The 11,638-nt window shown below is 37.9% G+C and overlaps 1 protein-coding gene across 1 annotated transcript in view; it reads right to left on the reverse strand.

The window, feature by feature from the left end:
* LOC126480942 (NAD(P)H pyrophosphatase NUDT13, mitochondrial-like) overlaps positions 1–11,419 on the reverse strand; it is a 59,020-nt gene extending 47,601 nt beyond the window's left edge. The window contains exons 1-3 of the mRNA XM_050104362.1: positions 11,081–11,419; positions 10,699–11,012; positions 10,411–10,613 (exon numbers count right to left, since the gene is read on the reverse strand). Coding sequence (XP_049960319.1) covers positions 10,411–10,613; positions 10,699–10,951 — 456 coding nt within the window. The 5' untranslated portion in view covers positions 10,952–11,012; positions 11,081–11,419. The remainder of the gene's footprint in view (positions 1–10,410; positions 10,614–10,698; positions 11,013–11,080) is intronic.
* Positions 11,420–11,638: the final 219 nt, after the last annotated feature.

Below are 11,638 nucleotides of genomic sequence, written 5' to 3' on the forward strand. Positions count from 1 at the left end.
CCCAGAGAGAATTAAATATACTACTGTAAAATCTCTTTCAAAAATGTGGATGCATCAAAAGTGAATAATTACAGGCCAGTTTCACTTTTAAAAGTATTTAAAAGGTTGTTGCATACCAGGATTGCCAAGCTCCTTGAACACTTCAGCATTCTAAGTAAATGACAGTTACATATTCTGAAGAATATAAGCAATGAACAACCAATCTTCACATTTGTGGAAGACATCTTACAAGGAAACATCACCAACTTGATCACATATTTTGTGGAGAAAATAGTACAACTACAAGATATCAGCCCGAGCAGTCGATCCCGCATAAAAATTTGGGCCATGATTCTGACTGTGTAACGTTATGACCTCCTGTAAGTACAGCTTTTAAACTTCCTGTATGCCTATTGTTTGTCACATGCTCACCCCCCCTGTACCTGCCTAATGCCCAAGTGCAAAGTTCTATACAGTGAAGTGAGTAAGAGGTTTTTGAATTATCATTGTGACATTGGTAACGTGCTTTTATTATTGTGTCAAAATGAGCTTAGTGATGTTTCCTTGTTAGAGTCCCTAAATAAGCAAAGTTCACGGTATTTTCTTTTATCTGACAGCAGCTTTTGATTATGTGGATCACAAACTACTATTACAGAAAGCCCAGCAGTATGCCATCAAGAGCCCAAGTAACTTGCTGAAGTATTATCTTGCTAACAGGAAGCAGAAAGTAATTTTGGAAGCAGTGGATTGCAAATTGGGAATAACTGTCAAGCCCAATTGGGGTATTATTCATCACTGGGTCCCACAGGGTTATGTCATGGATCCTTTATCGTTTCTGATTTATACTAATGACCTGCCTGTAGTTGAGTCCAAATTTACCATGTTTGCAGATGACACCAGTTATAACAGCAACCAGCAACATTTTATCAAAATTCTTTAACTGGTTTACTGTTAACTCCCATTCTGCCACCCTAAGCAAGACAAATTTTATGCGGTTTCAATCAAGTCACAAAAGCCCAAAGGAATAATAAATGACATTCAATAACCAGAAGTTACAGAGTGTGGATAACACCGTGTTCCTGAGCATTCATTCAGGCTGCAAACTAAACTACGAACACCATATTCATGAAAATGTCAACAGAATGAGCTCTACAGCTTTTGCATTAAGATTGCTATCTCATAACAGGGATCAAACAGTCACAAAGGTATCTTATTTTGCTTGCGTTCATTCTGGCACATTGTATGGAATTATCTTCTATGGGAACTCTACTCTCACTTAAAAAAATCTTCATTGTCCTTGCTCAGAAGAGTGTAAGCCACGTCATAAGTAGAGTACGTCCAAGAAGCTCCTGCATCAAATTGCTTAGCCAGCTAGTAGTACCTGCCACTGAATCTCAATATATTTTTTTTTTTTCCTCTGATGTGCTTTGCCAAAGAACCTCACACTCTTTGAAAACAACTCAGTACATCACATGCGTGATACTAGACATAAGAATGACATACACAACAATTAAAAATCTGTCCCTGCCACAAGGGGGTGCTAACTATGCTGGTGCAATTTTTTTTCAAAACTTTTTTCCCGAGAACTTCAAAATTTAAAGAATAGTGAATCCCTTTCCAAAAGCCAATTTCTCTTACATGACTCAGTGTACTCTGTTGATGCATGTGTGGAAAAAAAAAAGGAGCTTGCCAAAGAAAACACACAGTTATAACAGCTTCATGACTGTCTAATGTTAATTTAAGTTTTTATGTGAATCATGTTATTTTTGATTAGTCATTGTGTAATGCAATTATTTATTATTATTGTATATGTAATGATGAACTGATTGCATAGTAGTAGGACAACTATGTATGTAAAACTGTTCTGAACACATCACTATTGAAGATATAGTCATTTATTGTTTATTTCTAATACTGTAGTACCAGTTTAGTTGTAAGCGAACTCATCACTGTTTGGATTTTAAAAAAAACTCACATTTTTTTCACCGACTTTCACGATTCTTATTTCCACCAGAATGTGATTGGTCTTCCTGATGGTTCAGTGGAAGAAGAGTCACATGGCCCAGTGAACTTCCTACAGGGTCCTGATATTTCACCAGAAAATGGACAATGATGTGAAAACTTGAAAAATTATTGCCTCATTCTTATTTTTTGCCAATAAAGTCAGATTTCATCACTACTGACACTATCTAACAAAATTTTACATTGTATTCAATCATATATATTCTCTAGATCATGGACAATATCAGCAGCATAATTTGCCTTGATAATCCCCATTCAAACTTTATTTGTGAGAGACTGCATAGGAATTACACTACAGAGAAAATTTCTTCTGCTTCTCCTACTACATCTCAAGCTTTGGCCAGATGATAGAAAGTGAGAGCCACACCCTACAGTGTTTGATTTTCCAGTAGGACAACTTCCAGCAAAGTAGTAATCCAGACCCACAGGGAAAAGAGCTGCTCTCATATCTGAAGTAACAAAATCAGGGTGGTGACTGTATTATATGCACAATATAATGTGGCACTTCCACAGAAGTGAAGGAATTAATTAAAGTTCGATGACCTCAGGCCAGTATAGAGTGTTTCTGCCTAGTAGCAGTCTTAACAAGACAACTTGCTGTAGCATTATAGCACATGTTGTGAATGCAATGTTGATTCCAGTATGCTGCCTGCTCTGCAAGAAAGAGGTGGAATTTGTTTCCCTTACATCCCCCCCAATAGCAGGCAGAAAGCTAAAAGGGGATCATGTGCATGTGCACCTAACATCCCTTGCAAAAGAGACATTTTTTTCCTTTCTTTCTTTTGAGTCATCTGTCTTCCGATTGGTTTGATGTGGGCCACCATGAATTCCTCTCCTGTGCCAACCTTTTCATCTCAGAGTAGCACTTGCAACCTACATCCTCAATTATTGTTGGGTGTATTCAAATCTCTATCTTCCTCTACAGTTTTTACCCTCTACGGCTTCATCTGGACCATGGAAGTTATTCCCTGATGTCTTAGCAGATGTCCTATCATCCTGTCCCTTCTTCTTGTCAGTGTTTTCCATATATTCCTTTCTTCGCTGATTCTGCAGGAGAACCTCTTCATTCCTTACCTTATCAGTTCACCTAATTTTCAACATTCTTCTGTGGCACCACAGTTCAAATTCTTTGATTCTCTTCTGTTCCTGTTTTCCTGCATTCCATGATTTACAACCATACAATGCTGTGCTCTAGCGTACATTCTCAGAAACTTCTTCCTCAAATTAAGAACTATGTTTGATACTAGTAGACTGGGCTGGTGTGCTGATATTCTTGAGAGAATATCGCACATTGTTTACCAATCAGCACTGCCTTCCTTCAAGAACGCTGTTCGGTATATGATCTCGGTAAGAATACTGTATTATATGAAGCAACATGTAGTTAACGAGATTCGTGGTTAACATTTATAGATGTAACAGGTTAAAATTACGTAACAGATGTACTGTGTGCAGTGGTTTTTTTTTTTTCCATGTGTTCTAGGTTGCTGAAATGGCAATGGTGGACTGATAGCAGCACAGTAATGACAGCTTCAGAAGTTGGTCACCGAATGTGCTGAACTGACAGCCAAGGCATGTTAAAGGAGGACGATGTCACTGGGCTAGCAGATTCGACAAAGAAAAAAATTATTACATTGTTAATATGAAAAAGAACCTGTTGCTATTGTAATTTTGTTCAGTTCATGTCTGTATTCCATTGAAGTCAGTTGTTGGATGGATATGTATACTATACTACAAGTATCGTGAAGAATTATCAATAAACCAATGGAGAAGATCATTACTGTGAAAAGAAAAAAAAAAAAAAACCCTGTTGTTGAAGATTTTTATTTTGGAAGTGTGCATGTTTGAAGTTAGTTATCAAAACTGAATCAAGATACTAATCAGCTAAAAAAAAAGAGAGATAAAGGGCTAAATAATACGCAACACAGAAGCAATCCAAAATTGTATGACTGCACAGTTTTTTTTGCTTAAGGACGTGATTAATTTGTTCTTACGATTCTGAATGAGCTTTTTGGAAAACAGTGGGACTAGTTAAAGTTAATCCAAAAATTCTTGACAGTTTTTTAAAGTTTATTGAAAGATTAATAGTGAAAAGTGAAATATTTTGACAGTTACACTATGCAAATCAGAGATACACTTAACATTATTGTGTGCTTGACTGTTTAGTAATAAGCATGAGCATCTCTGGTTGCCTTGACAACAGAAACTAACTGCAATACATCCGAATACAAAAAGTAGCTTAAAACTGATATTTACATCATGTATCTTTATGAGAGAGTAAAAGCCATTAGTGCATGTTTGTCGTTTTTGAATATACGAACCTCCAAAATTTAGAGAATAATTCTTTGGAAGAGATGACATTAAATATTGGCCCATTCAATATAATTGATAGCACGGTCAGGCTGACCTGTGGGTACGTTTCTGTGGCCAGTACATGTCCAGGAGTCTACGAAACATATTAGTCTGCTTTATTTTCATTTTTCTTCAATTTACTCTCGGTCCGTATTCTGTATTCATTAGACTGTTCATTCCATTCAACAGATCCTGTAAGTCTTCTTCACTTTCACTAAGGATAGCAATGTCATCAGCGAATCTTATCCCGATATCCTTTTGCTTTGATTTTTATCCCAATCTTGAATTTTTCTTTTATTTCCGCCATGGCTTCTTTGATGTACAGATTGAACGGTAGAGGCAAAAGACTACACCCCTGTCTTTCACCCTTTCTAATCCAAGCACTTCGTTCTTGGTCTTCCACACACACACACACACACACACACACACACACACACACACACACACACACACACGACAGGTGCCAGTTGTGAGCTGTGCAATAAAATTGCAATGGTTCACCTGAACCTCAGACAGAATAAAATGACAGCTGGAAAAATACAAACATCAGAGGTTACTACATGTGGTAAAGACTAGGCCTTTGGTCAACGATCTATAGTGCTTTATTGCCTCATACGTAGCTGAAATTTCAGTAGATAGCATGGTATGTATGTTAGCCTTTTGGGAAAAGAAAGCTAAGGGCTTCCAGATTCAGCTGATCTGTTGCTGTAGAACTTTATAACAATTTGGATAAGGCACCTCAAAAGATTGCTACAATGCCTCCTTGGTGACTGGAGATGCAGCCTCTACCAGCTTTGCTTGGTGTGTGTTGTCTACTGAGAAGTCTTTTCTACAAATAAGACACACAGAATAGTGAATTATGGAGCTAGCAAGAACATTCGGTGTGTTGTTTGAACTTCTGCAACGCTAGGCATCTAGAGCTGATTAACATTAATTATACATTTCACAATCATTATAAATGGATAATTTAATTGGATAGATACATCTACTCACCAAGTGGTGGGTAAAACACACACATAAAATAAGGTTGTAATTAGGTAAGCTTTCAGAACCAGTGGCTCCTTCTTCAGGAAGAAGGATTGAAGGGGGAAAAGAGGGGTAAAGGAAAAGAATTGAAGAGAGCTAGGGAAAGGGGTAGATTTCGGGAAAGTCACCCAGAACAATGGATCAGGGGAGACTTACTGCACAGTGTGAGAAGAAAAGACTGGTTGTTTGGGACTGCAGCAGAGGAGATTTGAAAAGGTTTTCAAATGTCATCCAATGCAGTCCCCAACAATCAGACTTACCTTCTCATCTCTTGGGGTAAGTCTCTGACCTGTGGTTCTGGGTGACTTTCCCAAAATCTACCCCTTTTCCTACACCTCTCCAATCCTTTTCCTTCCCCTTCAACTCTTCTGCGTGAAGAAGGAGCCATTGGCTCTGAAAGCTTGCCTGTTTACAACCTTCTTTTATGCATGTGTTCTGCTGCTGCTTGGTGAGTAATTTTTTATCTATACAATTAAATTATTTTCTCAAAAATTGATTGTTTACATTATAAATGGAGCTGGATACACATTACAAAAGAGTGTGTGTGTGTGGGGGGGGGGGGTGCATGCATGCAGTGATTATCCTAAATATAGTTAACTGATGAACACGGCTTCTGTAGCACCAGTGAGACATTCACCGGTGAGGTGTCAGCTGAATTTCTGTAGCTTCCATATCACCAAACAACCAAGCAAAAACTTCACAAAGATGTTGTTCATGTTTTCCGTTCCTGCTTGGTGTTGTTTGCACAGAGTAGCAACTTATTTCTAATGCAGTTGTTCTTGCTCCAAAGGCAGCTGATGTTCCTACTGAAACAGGTGTTTTTGCTCTTGTAGTTGGTGCTGCTGCAGCTGAACTTTCAGGTATTCCGTATTTAGATGGGGTAATTGCAAGATATGATATTTGCAACCAACAATGGATAATTTTCTGCTCTTGCACTGGAGACATCAATCTTAGGGCAACTGAAATAACAATAAGTGGAAAGTTTAATATCTTGAAGTGGGCATATATACTGATGACCCAAAACATTATGAGCATCTACTTAATAGCTTGTTTGTCCGCCTTTGGAATTAAATACATCACTGATTCTGTGTATCAGGGATCTGACAGTTTGTAGGTAGGTTTGTGGAGGCGTGCGGGATTAGATGTCTACATATAGGTCACATAATTCACATAAATAACAGGTCTCTGATTTGCACATGCAGACCTTATAGCGACCCAGATGGGCTCCATTGGATTTACATCAGGCAAATTCGCAATGGTCAGCATGTCTTCAATTACTACCACAGGTCCCATGCAAACACAGGAGAATGTCTCCCATAGCATAACATTGCTCCCACCAGCCTGCATCCATGGCACACTGCACATTTCGAGCCGCTGTTCACCTTAATTATGGCATGTGTGTAGATAGCCATCAAGCTAGTATAGAAAAAATGCGGTTCAGCAGAAGAGCTGACATGCCTCCTTTGATTGACAGTCCAATTCCAATGGTCCCACGACCACTGCAATCATAATTGATGATGTCGTTGGGTCAATGTGTGAACACGCAGGGGTAGTCTGCTGTGGAGCTCCTTGTTCAACAATGTACAATGAACAGTGTGCTCCGAAACACTTGTGAGTGTGTTCTTCCAGCAGAGATGCCACAGATCACAATTTATCCTACTTCACAGTGCAGACAAGCCTCCAAACCCCATGTTCCGTGAAGAGTCATGGACTTCCAATCATTTAGTGTCCAGTGGTAGTTTCACTGTTCTACCACTTTTCGCAGACACTCACAACAGTAGCATGTGAATGTCCAACCAGCTTCACTGTTTTTCAGATACTCATTTTCAGGATTTGCATAGTAATGATCTACCCTTTATCAGTCACTAATCTCAATAAATTTCCCTGTTTGCAGCCCGTACCTTTGCTAGGGTGACCTTCATCTGTGTTGCTCTGCTTACATACCTGTGACTATGAAATAAATGTTGTGGTAACAGAATGATCTGTAGCTCAGCTCAAGATCTACATTCAACTTTGCTCTATATCTGATACAAGGGCGATTTCATCTCAAACCATTATGGTCAAGAGGAAATGTATCACATCATTATTTCAAAGTTTTCTGAAAAAATATGTCAAAATTCCACAAGACACCTCTCAAAAATCAAAATAGTTGGATTTTCTGATGACTTGTTAACAAATTGTAGACCTCTCTAAATGAGAATATTTGAAAAGTGTAAAGAAGGGAAAAAAGTCAAAAGAATTATAATAAAAAACTACAAGTGATAGAGATCTGGATTATTTTTAATAAAAACCTTGTTCCCAATACTATCAGACATGATTATGACATATGTACTTCTGAGCTTTTTTCCATCTTTAATTTGGAAAACGAGACTACAAAAATTTCTACCTTTTAGCAAACTTCAAAATTATGTTTTGAGAATATGGATAGTCACAACATGTTAACTGTCTTGAGAAATGATATAGTGGAAAGACTACTGTGTGTCAGCAATGACATTAATGCCTGAAATTCTTAAACTATTAAAAAACTTCTACGTAAAAAGAGTGAATCTGAAATTTTTTGATTCTTTATAAATCATTTTCTCGAAACCCTCATCCTGAATATTCTAAAAATTGCATGGGATGTTGATTGGTCACTGTACTTATGGAGGGTACAATCAGAGTGCCAACATTCTGTGGTGCAAAATTTGAGAAATTTTAACTTTTACGGCACTCGGTAAGATTGTCTGACGTGAGTAAAGAGTGAAAGGGCAGGGACACTACGAATGTAGTGTGTGGACATTAAGTTGGGAATGTGGGTCTCACGGGGAGCGTGCAAGGGATAAATCCCTGCAGTTGCACTATCCCCTGTGCCCTCGGTGGCTCAGATGGATAGAGCATCTGCCATATAAGCAAGAGATCCCAGGTTCGAGTCCTGGTTGGGGCACACATTTTCAGCTGTCCCCGTTGACGTATATCAACTCCTGTAGACAGCTTAGGGTCTTGATTTAATTGCCATTTCATTCCAAGAGCGCTGATGGTCACTGATGGTATGTTCTTTCAGACCATAACTCCATAGGTTCACCCTCTTTGTAAACATAATTTTATCAACCAAGATAAAATATTTTTCCATAAAAGAATAATTGAAAATTCTCAAAAAAAAACCTTATAATTCTAAGTCAGAAGACAGTCCATACATTGCTTGAATCATTTCAACCATAATCTATGAAAGCTACCTTTACAAAAGTTTTATTTGTTTTATCAGATGTCACATTGAAACTATAACCCAGTAGAGGATTAGTGCTATGTGCTTCTCATAAGATACAACAGTTGCTGCTCACACTGGCTGATAGTCACTCATGTAGTTGAAAATATTGAAAGCAATATATGGTTCAGATGGGAACATGAGGAAAGGCAGCTGACTATCTGAAAACAGTGATATAGAGCCAATTTCACAGTGATTACCTGCAATATCTTCGAGCCTTTGAGCACACTGTTCTTGGACAGCAGACAGATAACCTTAAAACTTAAAACATCCATAACAAATATCAACCTGGATTCTGAAAAACACTATGGTACAGCATCTGCATCAAATAATGTGACAAGCTCAAAATATGATAAACATGTGTGAAATGACCATCTTAGCACTGTTTGATTTCAGACAGGCTTTTTACTCTATATTTTACTTAAGAAAAAGAATCAACTGAACCTCTCAAACAGTCTTATATCACGATTCGACAGCTACCTCAAGAAAAGATGTCAACAGGTCATCTCTTGGTTGTAGAAATCATCATGGAAGCATGCTCTCTAGAATCCCCAGGTCTCGATGCTTGACCCATAGTTTTTCTCACTGTATACTACTGCTTAATTTGTCATTTATTCTTGTAGCTACCACTAACATACCGGGAGTGTCTAGATGCATCTAAGGGCCAGCCAGAGAACTCCTGCCATATCACATATTAATGATGACCTTTGCTCTGTATCAATACGGGACAAAATCAGGATTAAAACTAAACCTTTAGAAGTCACAGGTCGTCCTCATATCATACCAAAAGTATGATCAATGGACTCTTTCATGAAACAGTATGGACACTTTCATGAAACAGTTTTACCAATACTCTTAGAGACACCCAGTTATTCCAACAAAAACTGTGGGAGGTCTTGGTATAATCTTGGAGAAGAGTGTACTGTTGCTGTGTGCAGGAAATCTCTCTTGCCTGCATACAATCCAAAAACTCAAATATATTTCAACTTCACAAAAAATTAGTCCAGTTTTTTGTTCCCTCAAATATTTTCTACTGCGATGTATTTCAAGATAACAAAATAGTAAGAAATCTATATGAATCAAGTTAGCTATGAACACTTTCATAAGATATGCACACAACATTCAGTTAGTTGATTATGTCAACCCTTAAGACATGGATTTCGCATGTTCTGTTGTTTACCATGTCTAATCACTGGTATCCATATAAAACACCACCCCCATCATTCCGTAACTCAAAAAATAGATACATTCAGCATATTGACTGTACCACTGCACAACATTAAATATTTCTCCAATTCACCCATACAACCGTAGAAAAACTTAACCTACATCTTACCCAACACCATTCTGCATTCAAGGGGAGTTTAAAACTTTATCCATTATCACTGGCATATGCCACATAAATGAGTTTAAATCTAGAAGTTTACTCTGACATAGTCTGTATCCAGTAATATTACTGTTACCACAGTCAATGTTCTCTAAGTCTGAACATGTTAACACACACACATTGATATATGGTACTTTACACATAAGTAGCAAAAAATTAATACAAGGGTCAAGATACTATTTCTAGATCCTGAAATAAAGTGCAAAAACTTTCTGTGGTTCAAATACTGCAAAATTGTGACCCTGTTTCAAAAACAAACCCTTTTATTTAAAACATATGGTTCTTTCTTCCTTAAAAGAAGGATTGGAGTGGGGGATTCATTCCTACAGATTTTAACGAATTTTGGATGCCAGAGGATGTCCGTGCTGATACCGGTATGTAAAGAATGTGTTGGAAACGGCTTTACCTTCGATGATATTGCTGATTCTGTAGGGGTGAGAGTAAAAAGTGACGTCCTAAATGGTATGAACTTCCCAGCTACTTCTGATTCAATATCCTTAGCTCTCTCTTTGGCTGCTGTCGAAATCGCCACAGCAAATATCCAATCCTCGGTTCCACTGCTGAGGAGTATCGAATGTTCTTCAGCTTTGATACCCAACTTCAAAACTTCTAAAAATCAAAAGATTGTGAATACAGTCAAAGTTACATGTGCCAATAAATTGCTCTTCGTATTCTAGTTGCGAAAATGCCATACCATCGTAAGATATCAGTTTCAATGTGTGCCTTTCTTCTCTATTCACTAATAAGCTTTTAAGCTGATTAACAAATATCAAGTATTTGCCTTGTGCATAGCAGTCAGATGGCAAGCGGCCCGATTCTTTCGCATTCAAATGAGCCTTAGCATTTCTCACATAATGCTGTCTTGCATAAAATCGTGACAAGAAAACTGCGCTGCTTGAAACACGAGTTCTGAATATGAAATATAAGTACTTATTAAATGTCACCATCTTATGCCTTGATAGCGTAGCTCTACTTCCACAAATAAATCATCAGTTAGTCTTCTGTTAGGTACGTCATTTAAATTAGGGCATATAAAACAGCTGAGGCAAATAAATTATCAGTTAGTCTTCTGTTAGGTACGTCATTTAAATTAGGGCATATAAAACAGCTGAGACTCTTCTTCGTTTTGACACAAATAAACACGAAATGACAACATTTGTTGCTACTGTTTCACTGATAACAGCTGACACGGTGACGCCTCCTATTTACATCGAGAACTGATTCAAATGGCGCCATCTGATAGTTAAATGCATGAAAAAAACTTTTCTTGTATCTATTTTTGGAGACTGTCACCCACATATTCTATGTCACATGTACTGAATCAACTAAAACTCCATCCATATCGGGAAAGATACGACTTCATTTTCTAAATAACTCGCGGTGCTATTCAAATTAAAAAAGAAAAAAAAATATCATAAATATAATTACGAATTAATTACACGTTCATTCCCCCCCCCCCCCCCCTCTACTCGCATAAAGACGAGTTCACAATCGCAAACAACAGGTGGCAGCTACTGCAGATGTAATGAAGTTGTACGTGTGCACGTGTGAACCCTCAGTTTTCAGTGGCGCAACTTTGGTCATGCTACGAAGTACGAAGCGTTCAGTTCGGCCGTCCTTTGTTACGGCAATCA

The sequence above is a fragment of the Schistocerca serialis genome, chromosome 1 (assembly GCF_023864345.2).
Source record: "Schistocerca serialis cubense isolate TAMUIC-IGC-003099 chromosome 1, iqSchSeri2.2, whole genome shotgun sequence".
In the NCBI taxonomy this organism is placed as follows: domain Eukaryota; kingdom Metazoa; phylum Arthropoda; class Insecta; order Orthoptera; family Acrididae; genus Schistocerca; species Schistocerca serialis.